Source organism: Pseudonaja textilis, chromosome Z, assembly GCF_049901715.1.
Source record: "Pseudonaja textilis isolate UNSWEBS1 chromosome Z, rPseTex1.2, whole genome shotgun sequence".
NCBI classification, from domain to species: domain Eukaryota; kingdom Metazoa; phylum Chordata; class Lepidosauria; order Squamata; family Elapidae; genus Pseudonaja; species Pseudonaja textilis.
Window position 1 is genome coordinate 82,794,145 of NC_142008.1, and position 21,639 is coordinate 82,815,783.

Consider the following 21,639-nt stretch of genomic DNA (forward strand, 5'->3'; position numbering starts at 1 on the left):
AGATTCTACTTGGAAATACATTACCCACAGGAACCAACTTTCAATCCAACACAGCTGTAGGGGCCTGCATGCAATTTGCAGACTTTAAATGCATATAATTATTGAAAACTGGTGCTAATAGTACTGATGCTAAAATACATGTGACCAGAGAGCATATTATAAACACAGTAGATATCAAATTTCAGGAAAAAAATCCAATGGTGCTTCAGAAACTCAAGAGGGTAAAATCCTTTGGTACATCCTGCTTAATTCAAATGCCTGCCTACTTGGCAATTCATTGCATAATTTTCAGCCAATTATTATCTCTCAAGCTCATTCCTCATAGAATTTTGTGGAATGGAGAAGAAGTATACACTGCCCTGAATTCTTAGGTAAGCTTAAAAAAGAAAAGAAACAAATTAATATCTAAGTATTCAAAAGCAAACCACTCATGTTCACCCAGAGAAGAAGTAACATTGCATTTAATATGCTAAACATTAAATTTGCAAACCTCATTTCTGATCACTTTTTGAACTAGCTCATTTACTTCTAAGCTATTAGAGACTTTTTTATTGATAAGTTTGAAAAAGCCACTTGAATCTGTCTTCAATCCTGAATGAAGGACAATTTTAAGCATAAGCTTAAAAATTTAAAGAAACTGAAATAAATAAAGGCAAAAGTATCTCCGCTCCAGCTGTGTCTGACTTTATAGAGTAGCACTCACTTCTGTTTCTTAGCCAAGGGAGCCCATGTTGTCCAAAGACACTTCTATGGATATGTGGCCAGCATGGTTATACACCAAGGGGCAAAGAACATTGTTACCTTCCCACTGAAATGGTACCTATTTATCTACTTGCATTTGCATGCTTTCAAATTGCTAGGTGGGCAGGAGCTGGAGTAAGGACAGCAGCTCATTCCATTGCACAGCGCTCGTGTTTCGAACTTGAGTTCTCAGCTTTCCAATTGACAAGCTCAGCATAAATATAAATTGCTGAAGCATTGCACCTCCTCTCTGAAATAAATGGCAAAAAGCTAAATCAGACTTGATCTTAGAAAGTTATAAAAACTGGTCGAGTTAACAGATATGGCTAAATTGACTGCTCTGATTAAAGAAAAAAAAATATGAACACCTTTATTTCGATGTGGAAACCACTTCTAGACTTTGTGCTTGAGGTGGAAAAAGATGCAACATTGACCTTGGATTTTACCAATTAGATCAATTTGTTACAGAAATGGCTAGTTTTTATTATTATGAAAAAGTAAAAAGTTGAGCATAGATCTTAATGCCTTATTCAATTGCACAAAGGGGTCAGAAGTCAATGCCCTTTTTTTCTTTTTGTTTTTCTCTTTCTTTCCTCCACTATTCACTTCCCTTTTTTCTTCCCTAATTTTTCCTATTGGATTTAAAGCCTTGAAGAACTCTGTACAGTTGAATAAAAATAAATGAAAAGGAATCAAATATTATGACAATAGTAAAATGAACTAAAGATTTAGACTGTTAGAAGTAAAATGTGGGAATGTAAAATTTGGTTTATATTTTGGTTTATTTGATCAAGGTTAAAGCAAAATATTGTTACTTCTGGTAACCCTTTATCAGAGGTGGGATCCAGCCAGCTTGGATGGGTTTGGGTGAAATAGTTGTTAAATTTTTGCGCAATTTGGAGAACCAGCTAATTGCACCACAGGCTAGCTCCACCCACCCCACCCGCCCTTCCCCTCGCAGTCACTCCTTATCCTGCCTTGGCCATGGCATAGCAGCTGCTGCTGTCTGGCTCCCTCGCTTGCTCGCTCTCCTCGACCACGTGGCCACTGTGGCCCATCCCACTTGTCTGCTTTCACCCTGGCCTCCCACATTTCCCAGCTCCCTGCCAAGTCTTCCTTCACCATTCTCAGCTGCCTCCCATGCGGCCCAGCTACCTACCTGCGAACGGCCTTCCGCCGCTGCCTCTTTGCTGTAAGCTGCTGCACCTGCCACTTTGCTGTATGCTGCTGCTGCCTCTTTGCCAGTGCGAATGGCTTGCAACTGCCGTTACTTTACTGGCGCAAACAGCCTGCTGGAGCTGCCTCGTTTCTGGTGTGAACGGCCTGCCGATGCTGCCTCTTTGCTGGTGCAAATGGCTTGCAGCCACCAACTCTTTGCCAGCATGAATGGCCTGCTTCCAACTCTTTGCCAGTCCAAACCGACACCTCCTTGATGGCTCAAGCAGTGGCAGGCTGTTCACATTGGCAAAGAGGCAGCTGCTGTCTCTTTGCCGGCATGAATGGCAAAGAGGCAGCAACTGCAGGCCATTTGCTCTGGCAAAGAGGCAGCACTGGCAGGCCTCTCAAGCCAGCAAAGATGCAGTGACTGCAAGCCATTCACGCAAGCAAAGAATCAGCAGCTGCAGGCTGTTCGCACTGGCAAAGAGGCAGCGGCGATGTCAGTCCAATGTCTCGGGGTGGAATCATCCCCAGCTGCACCAACAAGGGCCCAAAATAACCTCCTGCTATTTCCTGCTGCCTACCATCCCTGTCCCATTGTTTCTTTTATTTTTCTTATATGTATCCATGTATTTATAACCATGTTTTTACTTATACCTATTATCTTATAAGCAATTGACAAACCAAATAAAATAAAATAAAATAAAACCCTATCAGGCAGCGAGACCCAGCAAAAGATGAGGAATCAGAGAATCACCGATGCTGTTGCTATACAAAGGTAAATCTAAGACTCCGGTCATTGCCACTGCCACTTCAGCCCTCCTGTGCTACCGCCCCATGTTGCTGTGAGTGACATCAAGTTGACCAGTCCCATTCAATTACATGATCACCCAGTCATTAGGAAGAACCAGTCGTTAAATTGGTTGAATCCCACCACAGCCCTTTATGAACTTTCTGCTGACACGAGGACTGAAACGTAATGTTGCATGGAATTGTTTATTGAAACGAGATGGGATATGGGATGAAAAGATAAATATTTCTAAGCTAAGAGGGAAGAAAGAAGTCAAGCCTCTGTAATGTGGGGTGCCTCAAGGCTCTCCCCATCTTCTTTAACATCTATATGAGACCACTGCAAGAGGCCCTCCAGCAGCACAAAGTATGGTATCATCAATGTGCTATTTTTATAACTGTTAATCAATTATATATCTCAACTTCTAGACAGTAATTTTCATATATAATTTTTACTAAGAATTTTGACTAGTAACATAATAATAATATAGTAATTGTAACATCTAATAAAAACTAATAGAGAATAGAAAGGAGTAAAAAGTGCAAGAAAAAACGAGAAGAAAGAGAAAGTAAGAATATAATACAGAAGTACAGAAAGAATATAATAGAGGAAGTAAGAATATAATAGAGAAGATATTATATATAAGGTGTGTGTGTGTGTGTGTGTGTGTGTGTGCACGTGTGTCTGAGAGATGCTGAGAGTATTTTTCATGGTGTTCTTCCTTATCCAGAAAGAATCTGGTCACCCTGAGCAGAGCTATAGATCAACTATCTGTATATGCAAAAAAAAACAAAGAAATGAGCTTGCTTCACCACTCTTATGGCCATGAGTGAAGTTTTATTTATTTATTTATTTATTTACTTACTTACTTATTCATTTAATTTATTTTTGTCAATTGTTTACAAGATAATAGGTATAAGTAAAAACATAGTTATGAATACATGGATACATTTAACAAAAATAAAAATAAAAGAAACAATAGGACAGGGACGGTAGACACGTTGGTGCGCTTACGCATGCTCCTACAGACCTCTTAGGAAAGGGGTGAGATCAATAGTAGACAGTCTAAGGTTAAAGTTCTAAGAAAAATTCTCCCCTGTGCTCAGTTACCCTTAACTCTTGTTGCTCTCTTTCCCCCAACCTTACAGTTGAGTCTACTTGGGATTATTTGGAGATGATCCTTCCAGCTACTAAAAGGCCCCAATTCTGGTCAGCTTTTTAAAAATAAGCTTTGGCTAGCTAGGTATTGTCAGCTTTTTTTGACTGCCGAAGGGATCATGGAAACATTTTGCACTAAGTCAAATGCTGTTGAGATACTATTCTTCTCAATATATATCGAGTTATTATGTTCTTTGAGATCCAGGGTTCACACTGTACATTAAGCTTATTTTATAGTTTGTGATAGGAAATAAAAACAACCAAAAACCAAAAACCCAGCCCTAACACATTTAACATAAAGAAGCTTTTTCTTAAAAAGTTTGCAGGAGATTCCTCTATTTTAGACTCCCTGTTGATAAACCATTATGCTTATAACCATTATAAGATTGCATTCATGGCTCACTAACTCAGAGCTTTTTTCAAGTGTTTTCTTCCAGTTCTTGATTACCTTCTTTAATCAGTGAAGGGAATAAATGGTCCGGTTTTCCCCTTATCTACCAGCCCAGGTGACCTAGGAACCAGCCTCCTTCACAAATATGCTTTTGTTTTACCCATTAACATATAAGTACATTAGTTCTGGTAAGTGATTTCACTGAAAATCTACTCTTGACAGAGTATTTCCTGCTTTTATCTAAAAGGTAATATGTCTACTGTAAACTCCAATGAATTACTATTCAATAAAAGTAAAAATAAGTAATAAAAATTCTTTGAAAGAAAGATTGTATCTAATTTTATATACTAAATGGTTCTGGAATAGAGGGGAAATTAAAAGTAATGAGGGTAATGTTCCTCCCCAGTTAAGTAGCCCTCTTTTTAGTGCAAGCTGGTGCAGCTATGAGGTGGGAAGTTGTACCTATAATCTCAATCTTGCAGGACCACTTGATATTATTTTAATTGCAAATGTTGAAACAGTTAATATTCAAATAATTCTGCCGAGTGTTGATTTCAGGGAAATTAGTCCTCCAACATATTTAAACTCAATTAGCTGGGCAGATTATCCTGAATTTTAGACTTTGCATGACAACTTACTCCTCTGACCCAATTAAGTATACAGTGAAAATGAAACTATTTTATGTCATTCATTTATATATTAATTAAAACTATTATTTCCCGAATGCATAATATTACACTGCAGCAGCAATTTTTGATACAACTGTGTCACCTGTAATGGGAAAAGGCAGAGGTTGAGCATTATAGCAAAAATAAGCTTTTTAGTTTAACCTGCTGTAGCAAACAAGCAAGTTAATCTTCATTATTCCCTCAGTGTTGATTCACTTGAATGCTCACTGGGACCCTAAGTAACTCATAAAAGCAACATTCATTGGATTTGCAATGGAATTCTTTCCCTCTCGGCTAACTTTCATTTTAATATTTGTGTACTAAGAAACAAAATTACCTGGATACATTCTAGATTTCTGTGATTTCCAACAGCTGGTGTGTTTTCCACTCTGTTTGCTACATCTCTTTGAACAAAAATGTCATTGTCTCGCAGTATTTCAAATCCAGATTCTGATGGAAACTGTGGAGGAGATGATACCAAACTCTCTGTGACTTTTTCCATTGGTGGTGTTCTATAAAATAAAAAAAAGAAAACTTTTTCAAGGAAAGAAGCTTTGCAAACAACTTTGTTTTTTACCTGCATGTGCAGCAAAATACAGGAAGCTGCAATAGGAGTTAATGTAAAAAATGTTTTACAGGCAGCTATATCTGTACCTTCATATCTCAATCTGGATACTACATAGCACTAAAGTGGTACACTGGTTGGCTGGCCTTTAAATTATCCAAGATACACAAATCACTGTTAATATTTTCCCACATTTAGATTATATGAAAGAGTCATATGAATATAACTGAAATTGCTTGCTTGCTTCTTCCCTCCTTCCCTGCAATCAGTGGCATTTCTGTTATAGAAACTATTGATGGTCTTGCTATGAAAATTACAGAACTGGGCCTCTAAGACAACCCCAGTTTCATGAAGTTAGATTTAGAATTGGATATTGGAGAAAAAGATTGAATGTCCTTTTCCCCAGCATCTGCATTTGGACTAAAATGTCAATCACTAGCAGCTGCATAATTGCAGTTAATAAAAAATAATGGGAGACTTCTAACACAGAACTACTGTGTGCCTCGAGGATCTGTCAACAATCCTGCCCACTAAATAATTAACTCCTGTTTTATTTAATCACATTTAGGGATGTTCTTCCTGTCTTATTCAACATTTCACAGTTGAAATTAAGGATGAATGGTGCCCTCTTGTCTTTCTTCTTTCATTCCACATTCTTTAAGGTTCTTGTCAGTCTGCTGTGTAGTGACTTCATTTAACTTACAAAATTCTACCCTATATGCTAGTTCCTGTTCTTCACCCGATCTTGGAGCACTTAGAGGAAAGAAATACTCATGTGTAAGTGTTATTTGTGGACTTTAGTTCAGCATTCAATACAATCATTCCTCAGCATTTATTAGATAAACTTGGTCATCAGGCTTCAATATTCCTTTGTGTAACTGGGTTCTTGATTTTTCTCACTAATAGGCCCCAGTATGTGTGAATTGGGACCAATTTTTTAACACCATGTTCTTGAGCACAGATTCCCATCAGGGCTGTTTCCTAAGTACCTCCTGATCCATACCTGCTACTAACCATATTGTGAAGTATGCTGATATACCACAGTGGTGGCCCTTGTTCAGGATGATAAGGAGAGCAGTTACTGGGAAGGGGTAGAGCGTTTGATGAACTCGTATAATAAAAAGTCTGGTTTTAAATGTAATAAAAAACAAGAGAGATCATTGTTGATGTCAGAAAAGTCAGGCACAGCCATACACCTTTGTATATTAATAATTCAAGTGTAGTATCAAGTTTCTGTGTGCAGCAGTCCAGCAGGTTAGCTTGGTTACTCCATCAGTGAGACCCTGGTGAAGAGGGCACAGCAGAACCTGCATTTTCTGCATATGAGAAGATGCATCTTCCTTCCCAGTGGTGGTATTCAGCTGGTTCTGGAGAACCATTTGTTAACTTTCTGAGCAGTTCAGCCAATCAGTTGTTGGAAGAAATCTCCTACCAATAGCCTTTTGTTTTTTCCCACTTTACAGGGCTAATCCTGTCACGAAGGCAGGAAGGAAACATTCTGGTGTTTCTCTGTGTTGTTTTTAGCTTAATCCTTATCTTTATTGCCCTGCTTAAGTATTTTCAGAAACTGCATCTCCTTTAGTTACATTGTAACAGTTAACAGTTCTTGGCAGCATGTTCAGACTAGCCGGAGCTGCTTCTCTGGAGGGTTTTTTTTTTTTTTTTTGCTGATACTTTATTTTTTAAAAGGTTTTTTACACTGCTTGGGGTGTACTTCCAAGAGGCAGGATGCAAGCTTGATACTATCTGATTTATTTATTATCTTCTGGGGCATGTGAACTTTCCTTAAATTTGAATGGTTTCCTTAGGATATCTTGTGAGGTGAATGAGACTAGCTAGTAATTTTAATTGGTGCAAACGGATTTAAGGATTGCTTCTCCTGGGTGTGAAAGGGTGCTTTGTAAGTTCACTGAGCACAGGAATCTCTTGTCTATGGGGATTGTTCAGTCATCCAGGTCATAGTTGTCCAAAAGGTGCTTTTTTCAAGAGTGTTGGAAGAAATATCCATTGGTTCAGTTCCAAGTGGGGAGAAAGACACTGGAAACACGGAGGGTGATTGGAAAGATGGTTTATTGGTGAACAGGACCACATGGGTTTGAGGTCCTGGGGAGATGACCAATTGGTTTGATGAGTACATGGATTTTTATACAGTTTGTTCTAAGCATTTTGTAATTTAGAGGCTTGTTTTGTGTATTTTGTTATTTGATTTTAATTAGTTTGTTTCACAAAGGCCAGCAATGAGCTGGGGGGGAATTAATCTTGTTTAACAAATGGAATTTGTGGTAACATATGTTATTAATCATTTTCTGTAAGTCCTTTGTACAGCCATAAAGATAAGGATATGCAGGCATTCCTAGTGAGAGTAGGAGTACTTTTACGCAGGAGTGTCTTATCCTGTTATCTGCAGGCTTAGAAGGAACAGGGAAATAGGTGATAATTATAGCTACACAGGGAAATAGGTGATAATTATAGGTATACAGCAAGGACTTTCGTCAGCGGGACTTTCTGTGCCTGTATGTTATTATCTTGTCGAGGTCATTTGTTTTCTGAATCTTCAATAAATACTGCTGCCTGAGTTTGCTCAGAGCTGGCATTTGCTCAGACGTTTCCCTGCGTCTCATTTCAAGTGCCAGACCACCACAAGTGGTGACCCCGACGTGATAGCTTGGAAAGGCTATACGTTCCGACGTGATAGCTTGGAAAGGCTATACGTTTCCCGCATCCTATACTCATTGTCGCGGACGTCGACTGGGCCCTCATCTTCTTCGCTGGACGGAGATAGATTCTTTTCGTGAGTATGGGGGGAGATCTCTCGAAGGCTCAGAAAGAGCACATCAGGGAATTGAGAGGGATCACTGGGAATAGTTTTAGGTTTGGAATTCATAGTAGAGGACATGCAATAAGTAAGAAAGAAATTGAGGACTTATTACAGTATGTTTGGAAACATATTCAGTCATATCCAGAGGGAGGTAGTATTAAAGTAGAGTCCTGGAAAAGATAGGGAAATTTTTTCACGAAGAACCTCGTGCCCCTTCTTCAATTTTGTTAACTTGGAGGTGATTATAGATGCGTTAGCTACTTATGAACAACCGCTCCTAGCACCCCGAAGAAGGTTTTCTGCCTTACCATGCGGTACGTTTGTTGCCGCCGATGGCACCTCCGGATAAATCCGGGGACTGTCAGGTGCTGAAAATACTTTGTCAGAGGATAAGAGTTTACCTTTAAGAGTTCAAGTAGATGCAGTTACTGCAGGTATTCAAGAAGCAAAAATAGAGGGAGTTATCAGGAGATGATTTAGTGGAGTTTGGAGTAGAGGTTCAACTTAATCCAGTAGAAATTGTCGTGGACGCTGCGTTGAATCCGCAGGGAGTGGAAGCCTCTAGCTCTCAGGATTTTAAAGGAAATTAAGCAAGCAGCAAAAGAGTATGGTGTTAGATCGCCATATACTCAGGCGTTGTTAGAAGCAGTTGGTTATGGAAATAAAATGATTCCGGCTGACTGGAAAGCTCTGTTGAATATGATTTTAACTCCAGCTCAATATTTGGTGTTAGATCAGAAATGGAGACAGCTGGCAGTCCAGAGGGGAACAGCAAATGTTATCCCAGATCAGCTTTACGGAGCTGGTAACTATACAACAGTGGAACAACAGAGAGATGGTATGCCTGAGGAGGGATTGCTCTTCTCCCACAAATAATTTTTCAAGCCATAGGGGCTCTCCTGACGGTGAAGCTGATCGAGAAAACTTTCACTAACATCAAACAAGGGAACAATGAACCCTATGAAAATTTTGTTAGCAGATTAAAATTGGCTATTGAAAGACAAATTGAAAATCAATTCGCCCAGCAAGAATTGCTTTTGAAGTTAGCAATAGAACAAGCTAACACAGATTGCAAAAGATTTTAAATCCACTTATAGCAAGTGGAGAGCTTAGAAATCGCAGATTTGATTAATGCATGTAGGAAGGTTGGGAGTCAGTCTTTTAACATGGAGACTTTAGCTTTGGCTTTGCAAGCAGGAAGTGCTCAAAAGGGAAAGTGTTTCAATTGTGGGAAGCCTGGACATTTTAAAAGCGCAATGTCGGGCTCCTGGAGGGGTCAAAGTCAGCAAAATAAAGAGATCAATGGGACAGGGTGTTGGTCCTAAATCAGTGTGCCCGAAATGTAAGAAAGGATACCATTGGGCATATCAGATGCTCCTACAGTTTTTACTGATGGAGGAAAAGTTTTTGGTGCTTGTGTTTGGAAAGATAAATCTGAATTTGGCATTACAAAAGTGACATCAGAGCAGAAGTCTGCCCAGCAGGCAGAACTTGCTGCTGTAGTTTTGGCCTTTCAAAATTTTCAAAATCAGGCTTTTAATCTAATAGTGGATTCTTTGTATGTATATACTTTGTTACCCTTTGTAGCAGGTTCCTATTTGTCTCCTGGAATATCACCTAATATTTTAAAATTGCTTTTGTTGTTGCAAGGATGTTTGGAGCAACATGTGCATGCATGTTTTGTTGCCCACATTCGTAGTCATAGTAATTTGCCTGGAATTTTATCACAAGGTAATGCCAAAGCTGACAGTGCTGTAACTTCAGTTCTCACTGTCCAGCCATGGGACAGCCATAGTTATTTTCATCAAAACGCTAAAGCGCTGGCACACCAATTCAAGCTTACTACTGCAGAAGCTGCTGCCATAATTCAACAATGTCCAACTTGTTCAAGGCAGGGCACAGCTATCCCTATGGGAGTCAACCCCAGGGGTTGAAACCTTCAATGATTTGGCAAATGGATGTTATACTTTAAATTTTTAAATTTGTCTGGTAACCCCCTGCGAGTGCGGCCAGCAGGCATTTTCTTCCCCTTCTACAGATGCGGTGAGACCTCGGGTGTTGGTGCGGTTCCTTCCGGATCGGCATGGGTTCCTGCTGAGCTGATTACGTGGGGACGTGGTTATGCAGCAGTAGAACATCTTGGTCAAATTCGTTGGGTTCCTGGTCGGGTGCGTTCGGCCTGATCATTATGAGCACCGGTGAGGAGGTTTCGGAGAAGCAGGATGGCGTTCCTGTGGTTCCTGATTCTCTTGATGCCGGCAGTCAGGCGCGGCGTTGTGAAGGCTGGGAAAGGATGACTGCTTATCTGAGATTGCCAACTTGTATGCAGCAGGTTCCTCTGGGGAACCGGACTAAATTGATCTGCAAACAGCGGCATCCTTTGATTTTTCAGCACATTGGTCCTGGCATAAGGATCAGGACATTCTTTACTCGGGACCTGATAAGGATATTATATCTTCAGCCTGTTGCAACAACTCTGATCCTGTTTAATGTTTCTGTTTCAGACTATGGACAATATCGGTGTCAATTGGAGTTGCCTAAATTAACTTATACAGACTCTCTTTCCATTCGTCTTATGCCTCCACGGCCTCTAATATGGAGGCGAAGAGCTGTTATTATCTCAGAAACTAGAGACCTTGGAGATAATTTATGGAAAGAAAATTCCTATATCAAGGACATTCGATTTGCGGCTAAGGGTTTAAATGTTACTAATTGTTGGCTTTGTATGCATGTACCTGGGTCTGGGAAAGGTGGAGTTTTGTTACATGGTGTTCCTTTGAATGAGCGAACCAGTACTAAATTAAGTACTTATACTTATTATGTTATGTTGTTTTATTCAATGTATTCCTAATCTATTACAAATGTGTACCTCAGCTTTTCGACATATGAGACCAGGTCGCGAGGGAACTGTGTACTATGCCACTAAAACACCCCCTATCTTTGAATAAATAAAAAAGGAGGGAATGTGGTAACATATGTTATTAATCATTTTCTGTAAGTCCTTTGTACAGCCATAAAGATAAGGATATGCAGGCATTCCTAGTGAGAGTAGGAGTACTTTTACGCAGGAGTGTCTTATCCTGTTATCTGCAGGCTTAGAAGGAACAGGGAAATAGGTGATAATTATAGGTACACAGGGAAATAGGTGATAATTATAGGTACACAGGGAAATAGGTGATAATTATAGGTACACAGGGAAATAGGTGATAATTATAGGTATACAGCAAGGACTTTCGTCAGCGGGACTTTCTGTGCCTGTATGTTATTATTTTGTCGAGGTCATTTGTTTTCTGAATCTTCAATAAATACTGCTGCCTGAGTTCGCTCAGAGCTGGCATTTGCTCAGACGTTTCCCTGCGTCTCATTTCAAGTGCCAGACCACCACAGAATTAATCCTAGATGCTGGTTTCCTTGGGGTTTTAATCCTGTTTTGAATGGATTACCAAATCTGCATTTTTAAATGGTAACCTCCTCAGTTTCTTTGCGGCTATTAAGAAAGATTGAGACTGTTTCCTGCCTTTTAAGAGCATGTTTCTCTATTTCTCATTTAGGGAAATATAATTTTTTGCCTTTTTAATATTTCATTCTTCTGGGGGGAGGGTGCTAACTTTCTACAAGAGGCAACTTGGTCTCCAGAAAGTCCAGTTGCATCTTGAAAAAGCACCTTTGGGACAGGAGTCTCTTTCATTGCTTCAGAGTGGCCAAGGCACATGATTGCTCACTGATAGTAAGGTTAAAAAAAAGGAGGTAGGTGTGTGGATCCTTCAATTAATTTTAGTTTTCTCTCGTGATAATAAGGCATAGTAACATGCCACCAGACTTGAAGTTTATTTAGATATCTGTGGCATGTACTAATTTTATTGTGATCCACAAGCATGGGAGGGCAGAGACTTGAACCTGGGTCCCTATATACTTCGTTAATTTGTCTCTTTAGCCTGGCATTTTGTAGCCCAAGGGTGCCCACCCACTTTCTGGAGAGCTTAAATGACCTCTCTGCTAAAGGGTTTCACTTCATGAGCAAGAGCAAAGATATTTATCATTGCATTTTAACTATTTTAATTCCTCAAGGTGCTCTGGCACCCTGCCTGATTTGTAATTCTGGCTTGCAGGTATTGCTGATAAAAAAGAAGGTATTCAGACAGATTGGCTTAGGTTTCCATGATGACTATGGCTATCATTGATCTTCAGTGTGTATACCTCCACTTCTAATGTAATGATTGATATTTAGGACAGCTTTTTGCAACAAATAAGTTTTTTGTATTTTTGTACAGGTAATCCTTGACTTACAACAGTTCATTTAGTGACCATTTAAAATTACAACGCACTGTAAAAAGGAACATATGGCCATCTTAGGACTGTTGCAGCATCCCCACGATCAGAAAAGGCCAGATGAGGCAAAGTGTCCCTTGACGGGAGTGACATCAAGTTGGCCACGTCCACCCAGTCACATCATCAGCCAGCCATTCCTACCCAGCTGGTAATTACGGCAGAAAACCAGTTGTTAAATTATTTGAATCCCACCACTGTTCCTTTCACTGTCTTTACCACTTTTTATAGAAGAAAAATTTAAAGCATCCTATGATATTGTATTATATATTGCATGTGTATGTGTGTGTGTGTGTGTGTGTATTAAACATCTGTCTGAACATTTACTCTCCTATTCTTTTCAGTATTGGTGTGTAATTGGAGACTATATGTAGTAGTAACCCCACAATTGGACAGATCAGCGGGTAAAGGAATTAAACAAACACAAGGGAAATTGCCCCCAATTTTTTTCAAGCTGGCTGATACTTTAGGTTTAATCAATGTTTGGAAATATAAAAATGACCTAACGAAAGACTTTGCCTTTTTTCAGAGAAATCCTTTTCTAGAATTGATATGATTTGGATTTACAAAACAACCAAAGCTATTATTCTTCTAAAAACTTTCTGACCGTAATTCATAAGATGTGACTTTACATCTTAAATTTGGTCCTCTTAAATGGAGATTAAATGAGACCAAAAATTGTTAAAGAATGTAAACAGGTACTTGAAAACCATTTTAATAATAATTTAGGTAAGAGAACAAATTTGACAATAAAATGGGATGCTTATAAGGCTGTGATAGGAGGATATTGTATACAGTACAATAAAGTAATTAAGAGGAAAATGGAAGAAAAAAAATCCAAAATACGTTACAAGAAATTAAATTAAAGGTGAGGGAACTCCAGAGCTAACCAGAAGATTATAACATATTTAATCAAGTAAAAATATTGCAGCAACAAATTTCTTTGTTAATTGTTTCAAATATTGAAAAGAAACTTAAAGATATGAAACAACACTTTTTTGAATATGCAAATAAACCAGAGAGATAGTTGGCAAACAAACTAAGACAGAAAAGACGATGATAACCAAGCTTCAAGAGGGGAATAAGACTTACATGAATAACAAAAACATTCAAAGACTTGAATTGAACAGTCCAATAACAACTTTTGAAATAATAGAAGCCATTAAAAGAGCTAAAACAGGCAAAGCTCTCAGACCAGATGGCCTACTGAGCGGATTCTATAAATTTTTTGAAGATCAATTACTTCTGCCTACATTTCTTTAATACCCAAAGATGGACTGGATTTAACTACAGGGCAATCTCCTTAATAATGACTACATCTATTTTAGCTGAAATATTTTAAAACGTTTTTACAGGATTATATACGTAAAGACCGGTATAGCTTCTTACCTAAAAGATAATTAAAAGATAATGTAAGAATAATTTTGAATATGATTGAATATTTATGGCAATGTAACGACAAACAGGTTGCATTAATTTTTTTGGATGCAGAAAAAGCTTTGGACAATTTGAAATGGACCTTTATATTTAAAGTATTGGAAAAAATGGAATTTGGACTGATTTGGATTTATACAGAATCTGAAGTCTATCTATACGCTCCAGAAAGCTCGAATCATGACGAATGGAGATTTTATAAAATCAGTTGAAATCCAGAAGGGAACAAAACAGGGGCATCCTTTATCTCCTTTATTCTACTGTTAAATAGAGATATTAGACAGGATACCAGAGCAAAAGGACTACAAATGAAATTCCTTTTAATGACAGATTTGGTGTATTTGTTTTCAGTTTTGGAAGACCATACTAACCTTATTGTCTCTATTTGCTGAAGTGACTGTTGCTTCACGCTTTCAGCAAGAATCTCACTACCCAGAAGATCATATGGTTTATCCAGCATGTGTTCTCCCATTACCCATACCCAGATATCACCATCTGCACCAAGCTTCCACTGCACAGATTTTCCATGGTCTGAAAGATAACATATAACTGCTTTTACGTCAGTGAAATTAGCAGTAATCTACAGTATGTTCAGTCTATTAAGCTCCTCTACCATCCATGTCCACTTCCATCTGGTTGACTCTTTAATGGAATAGCAAAGTGGCCTCCAATATTTTACAAGCTCAAATGAATTTAGATAAATTCCATAAGGGATTTAAAGGTACCCATTTAGCAGTTCCGTTAAAAAAAAGTCAAAAGGAAGTCTAATATTTCTGTACTACTATTTTAATAGATATAAGGAAAATCTATTCAGAGACATTTGAGATTGTTGATAGAATAAATGAAGCCAAAATACATGAATTAACAAATATCTTAGTAGTTTCATCCAGACAGAAACTTTGTTTTAGTCACTGACTAATAAAAGTACATGATCCAATCTTGGTCAGTCACGGGGACCAGAGATTTTGTCTTCCGAGCTTTCAGACTCGTGCTGGAGCCCAGTTTGGAAGACAAAATCTCTAGTCCCAGTGAGTAACCCATATCTGATCCTGAAATATGATCCTGGGACATATATATTCGCCTTCATTCATAATAAAAGTACAAACAGTAAAATAAACAATACAAAACTATCCCATAACAATAAGAACTATTAGCAACCAGTTATGAGCAAAGCTTTAAAATAATAAATTTATCTTGATTTCATCCATATACATGCTGCTCCAGTATTAATATGGGCTAGTTGATTAATTAATGCACTAAACTGAATGCTGGTATAAAATAATGATAGGGTGAATCAGAGACCAACCATTGTGTTGCCTTTGCATATAGATGTATTCTAAATTCCAAAGATACCATACAGACCTTAAGCTGATAGTTCTACTCTTGCCTTCATTTGCCTATTTATTACAATATTTGTTTCTAACTTAATTATGGTTGAGAAAGAAAATTTTCATTCTAATGGTTGCATTCTTGGACTGATAACCTTGCGGAAGTTCTATAAACCTTGTTTCTAAAGGATAGCATAAGGCCACATACTTTACTTTACTAAACATAAACATTGTCCTATTTCCTCCATTCTTAAATACTGATATCTCATAAATTTATTATACACACACACACACACACATATGTTTTCGTAGATTTTCATGGGTACATATGCAGGTCTTGGCGTGTTCGGGTCTTCTCAAACACAACACATGAGGCAGATAGACACACAGCCAATACCTCAGCCACACATGTTCTTATAAAAAAGCCAGCCAATCTGCAAACATCAACTCCATCAACCAATCAAGAACTGACAACACAGCCAACCTCCCCACCAGTATATATACAGAGAGGGCAGCTCCAATCACACTTTGCTTGCACAAGCACGAAGTTGAAAGCACCAGCCTGAAGATGGCGAGTGGGACCTCGTAGAAACGTTGCCAAGATACTCTCAATATTACATGGGAGAAGACCTGAACACAATTTTTTTTACTACCGGTTCTGTGGGCGGGGCTTGGTGGGCGTGGCAGGGGAAGGATACTGTAAAATCTCCAGACAGAGGTGGCATTTGCCGGTTTTCCGAACTACTCATAATTTCGGCTACCGGTTTTCCAGAACTGGTCAGAATCTGCTGAATACCACTTACACACACACAAAGAGCCTCTCTCTTTAAATAAGAAATATTCCATCCTAATTTTCATTTTTATAGTCCATGTCAATAATTAACCTCTTAATGTCCCAGTTTCCCTTCAAATTTGTCTCTTAGCCAACAATTTGGCTTGAAAATCCTGCCCTTGTTTTATGAGGATCAAAGTAAGTTGTTTGGGGAAAACAAGAGAAAGCTGTGCAAAAAAAGAAGAAGAACACAACCCCATTGGAGTCAGCTACTGATTCATATAACAATAGACTATTTAGTTGAGATAAAATATAACACAAATTATTTTCACTTCTTGTCTTTACAGTGCAAAACAGTTAACAAATTCATTACCTCCATCTCCCTACACCCACCATTTACCATAAAGTGACAGACTTCATGTTTCATGATAAGTTAATTATATCTGGATTCAGGAAAGAGTGAGAAAAGGAAAAATGGGTCTGAAGGCTGAGTAACTCATCTGGTGAACCAGATGCACTTGATATGGCCTACAGCAGTGGTGGCTAAACTTTTGGGGCTCCTGTGCTAAAAATTGCGTGCCCACACATGCCAGCACCCAAAAGGCAATGCGCGTGCCCCCTCAGACCCCTTGTACATGGATGTGCAATCCCCCCTTCGCTGCCCCCTTGCCTGCATTGGGCATGCTCGCACCTCCCAGCTGATTTTTGGCCCATTTGAAGCCATTTTTTTTTGCCTCCCAGAGGCTTGAGGGAAACCTCTGCAGCCTTTGGAGGCTGAAAAATGGGCCCGTTTTGTCACTTCTGGTATTTCCAGATATACAGGAAGTGATAAAATAGGCCTGGTTTTTGGCCTCTAAAGGCTGCAGAGGCTTCCCTCGAGTCTCTAGGAGGCCGAAAAAGGCCTCAAACAGGCCAAAAAACAGCTGGGAGGAGCGCGTATGCACAGTGAGTTAAGTTTGGCTGGGGCTTGCATGCCGGCACAAATGGCTCTGCATGCCATCTGTGGCACATGTGCCATAGGTTCACCATCATGGGTCTATAGCTTGTCTACAACAAATAGAAAAAAGCAGCCATGGTATAGTTGCTTTCTGTTATCTGCACTGAAGTTTCTGCTTGCCTTAAAGAATGTTTGTGCCTGCCATGGACCTCTCTTTAAAAAATATCCGTCATGTCAGTGTCAATAAACTTAATCTAGTGCAGCTTGATAGCAGATTAAGTAAAAAACCAATTTGTCTAGAGCTGCTTCAAGCCAGCAATTTGTAATTCTATTATTATAATAGCAGAATTACTATATCAGATACATTCTAGCATTTAATGAGGAGTGATCTGTTTGTAAAATCATGCGCAATTTATATTAGTGGAAAAAACAAGATTTATTCTTTTTTTAAAGTTGTGTTACTTCAGTACTTGATTGCTTCAAGACTCATCAAATTTGGTACTCAAAGCATTTTGGCATGAAAATGTTGTTCTAGTTTTTGTCATTTGTTTGGTACTTGATATGCCAAAGAGGGGGATGACCATGGAGAATGGACAGAAAATTGGCTATACCATAAAGATCACTGCAAAAGGAAGTGGGGGACAGCTGCAGAAGACAAACAGGAAATCGACCATGCTGGAAAAGTCACTGACATAGGAAAATGGATAGACAGGAAGTCTTTCCCAACTGAAACAAAGGGTCATGTGGTAAGTCATGTGGTTGTTTGCATTCATCATTTTTAGTACTCCTTGTGCCTTCCAGAACCAATTATCAATGACTTCTGAGGTTACCACTTTATTGTAAAGCATAAATAGTATATTTTATTATTGAGTATAATGGTATTTAGACAATATTGATTTGAGATTATTAACACTTTACTAATTTAACAATTTAGATGGCTGAAGCCTTTAGAGATAAAGTTTATGTTAGTATGAAATTTTGCATCCAAAGATAAATATGACTTTAATAAGCAACTGCAAAATACAACAAATAATTTGTTAGTAAACTCTCTATTGTATTATTACTTATTATTGTTTGTACATATTAAAGGTTTTAATATTCTAAGGTTTTTTCATATGGTAAAATGTTATTTTTATTTCAAGGCATTTCCAACATTTATTATAGTAATGTATGTCTATCTTGAACATTATTGATTAAGTTGCATACCAATTTTAATATTTTGTACTATTTTTTAATATTTTTTTTAGATTTTATTAATTTGATCCATAATTCTTCCCACTGTTGTATTTTTATACTGCTTTTTATTTGTTCTATCATCTTTAAGTAGGGATATATACATATATATGCCCTGGCAGATGTTTTTTGTTTGATATAAGCACTTTGAATTTCTTTTTTCTTAATATCTTTCTATTGTTCTTAAGATCAGATTTTATACTTCTAGCAATTTATAAATACATCAATCACAGTACATTCTGTTCTTCACTGAATAATTCTTGTTGTGCCTTCTATTCATTGAATCTGAATGGGCCTTGTCTGCATATGTAATTACATGTTTCTTATTCTGACTCCAACACTGAAGGCATTTAAAGAAGAGGTTAATGGTCCAATTGTTGAGCATATTATTTTCTTTATATAATGCCATGCTTTTATCAAATTATAGCTAATTAGTACTATTTATTCTATCTTGCTTGAGGGCCTTGTTGGGCTTACTAATATTGACATAAATTATTCTTCCAAGAAATGGAAATCATATTATATAAAAATATAATATTAAATAGAATTTACATAATATCAATATATTTCAGACCTGAGACTGCATTCATAATTCTCTAGTTCCATCTCTAGTTAAAGAGACCCCAAAGTAATAGAAATTATAGTATGGGTTGTTAGTTAAAATGAGCAACACTTATAGACATAACTTCTAATTAAACATTTAGGCAGATGCTGGTCATGAAAAATACTGTTATCCAAACCCTCAATTATCTTAGCTGTTATTTCAAAGCCAACTGCAAAACATCTTCATGAAATTAGATAGTGAGAAATCCCTCTATCACAACTAATTGGTATCTTAAGGGAAGGGAATTTAAATGGTCCTGCTTTATATCGCAAATTCCATGTTTTATGGTACATAAAACTGGTCAATGACCTAAATAAAGTACATTGGTTTTGACCAACACAATATGTTTTTTTTTTAAAGTCTCCTGTGAAAATGGGATGTCCTCAGCGGCCACCACCTCCCTGCTGCCCATTCCAACCACTACCGCTGTTCCTCCAGCCTCTTTGTCCCAGTGGCAGGGGAGGCGGTGGGAGGTATGAAAATGGGAAGCCACCAGCTCCCACTTGCTTGCCTGCCCATCTAGCTCTTCCTCCTGCCACCCACAGTAAGTGGTAACTTGGTGTCTGTGAGTGGGCAGAGCCAACTTGGCAGTCTGAATGCTGTTTCTATTCATTTTTACTTCTGAACAGTGAAAAATAGAAACAAAAATCACTGTAACACCCAAAAATTCTGAAGTGATAAAATTCCATCTAACTCCAACTTCAGTATTCCACTGAAAAGAATAACATGTTCCACACTGTAAAGAAGTGGGCAAAGCATTTAAATTTGATTTTCTAGGCCAGGAAAATGACTTCCAAAGTGACTCATTATCACCTCTGTTATTTGTACTTTTGAATGGAATGGGGTGGGGGATGTTGGAAAGATAAGCTGGGATGAAAAGGTAAATAAATTTGGCTGATTCCAACTTTACCATAGGGATTGTGTGCAAAGTAATAGGTTGCTAATTTTTTTATTGCTTGTTTTTTAATATGGATCATGCAGCTTTTAATATGGAGCATGCAGGACACTATGATAGTTGCAAGCTTTACTTTTTGGATCATACCTTGCAGCCATCCCAATGGGATCTTTTTCCTGTTGATTTGTTGCAACAATCAACAACCTGATTGTTGAGAAAAGTGCTTGGTTGCAACATACGTGACATAATATCATATCACAATCAATGGGGTTGGCTACCAGGAAGCCTCACCATATTGCAAATACTCCTTATCTTCACCTATTCCTTTCTACAAAAAACCTTCATATATACATGTACTAGGATATGAAAGGGCAATGCTAGCACTTTACAGTATCTTGTTTCCTTTTTTTGTGGAATAATGCTTATTGCACCAGAAGCAGCTCAGGTAGAAAGCTCCCTATTCTTTTTTCAGGCTCCTCTTGGCTAGCTGAACTGACTTACTATATTCTCAACGTTCTGTAGCAAGAAGGGAGTAAAGATAATTGTCAAGACTGCTTCAAAGTGCTTGAGAATACTGGACAAAATGCCACGTGGATGGATGTTCCCTATGAGGAAACTATGAAAAAAATATTCCTGTCAAATTTGCTAGTGAGTCTGATCTTTGGCTCACTTCAATCTTAGAATTTAGGAGGGCTAAAAAAACTCTCTTGTTTAACCAGCTGGTTATTCAGCTTAAATTTTTAATGATTTATGTAAAAGCACGCATCATCTAAAGCTACAGAATATTGCTTTTTCATTCAACAACATCATCAAAACTTATCCAATGGCAAACTTTGAGTCAATGCTTGGAAAGTGAGATAAAATTCTGGACAAGAAATAAGAAAGAAAATGGTCATACACTGACCTTTCTTCAGTACTGGCTTTGGGGTGGTAGCTACTGCTTCTCTTTCTTTCCACCTTCTGACCTGCTCCTGCCTCATCTTGAAGAACAATATCTGCTTTTGCTCTTCGCTGAGCTCAGCCAGGAGCTCTGGGTCCACATACATGTCGGACAGGATCTGCTTCAGCATGGCTGGAGAAAGCTTCCTGGCATGAATCAGTGCTGGCCCTGTGTGAGAGAGAGTCACGTCACTCTCCGCCACTTGTCCAGACACACATGAAGGGCTGAAGGAGAGCACAAATCTACCCCCACCCTAGAAAAACAGCAGGAGTGCAGGCTTTCCATATGGCAATTATGGCCTTAATGTCTGCAGCTCTATTTTAAGTCAGACTTCCTGCAATGGTGGAAAAGAAAACCTAAATAACAACCTGAGAAAAACAGGAACTATATTTCACAGAAAGATAGTCACCGGGATTAAGGAGAGTTTAATCAGAACAGAAACAAGGAGGGGAGAAGACTGCCTTAATCTGATATCACGTCAAACCACTCCCCGCACAACTTAAGTTGCAGGTGTGGCTAACCCTCTCTCTGACTCAGCAAACAGAAAGTTAATGTACCAGTCACCGAGAAATGAACTCTCACCCTCAATTTGAGAAAAAGAGCTCTGGCAATCAGCAAAGAAGAGAATGCCTATGAACAAAGTGATAGCAGCAAAGGGAAAAGAAATGTGTGATGCCTTCCTTGTCTGTTTTCTTAGCATTTCCTAGCTGGTGAAATAACTGGTGCCAATTAAAGATTCTGGTCTTTAGTATAAGTAGGCTTAGGGTATCCCTGAGATTTATATAAACCATAACATAAAATTATAAAATTTATTAATATCTATAAATTATAAATCAACCAGTTAATGTGTTATATTCTAAGGAAGGGGAGAGAAGGCTAAA

General features: G+C 38.3%; 1 protein-coding gene across 1 annotated transcript in view; it reads right to left on the reverse strand.

Moving 5' to 3' along the window:
• Positions 1-21,436, reverse strand: part of SH2D4A (SH2 domain containing 4A) — a 32,423-nt gene extending 10,987 nt beyond the window's left edge. The window contains exons 1-4 of the mRNA XM_087915381.1: positions 21,127-21,436; positions 20,723-20,926; positions 14,421-14,580; positions 5,244-5,418 (exon numbers count right to left, since the gene is read on the reverse strand). Coding sequence (XP_087771507.1) covers positions 5,244-5,418; positions 14,421-14,580; positions 20,723-20,888 — 501 coding nt within the window. The 5' untranslated portion in view covers positions 20,889-20,926; positions 21,127-21,436. The remainder of the gene's footprint in view (positions 1-5,243; positions 5,419-14,420; positions 14,581-20,722; positions 20,927-21,126) is intronic.
• Positions 21,437-21,639: the final 203 nt, after the last annotated feature.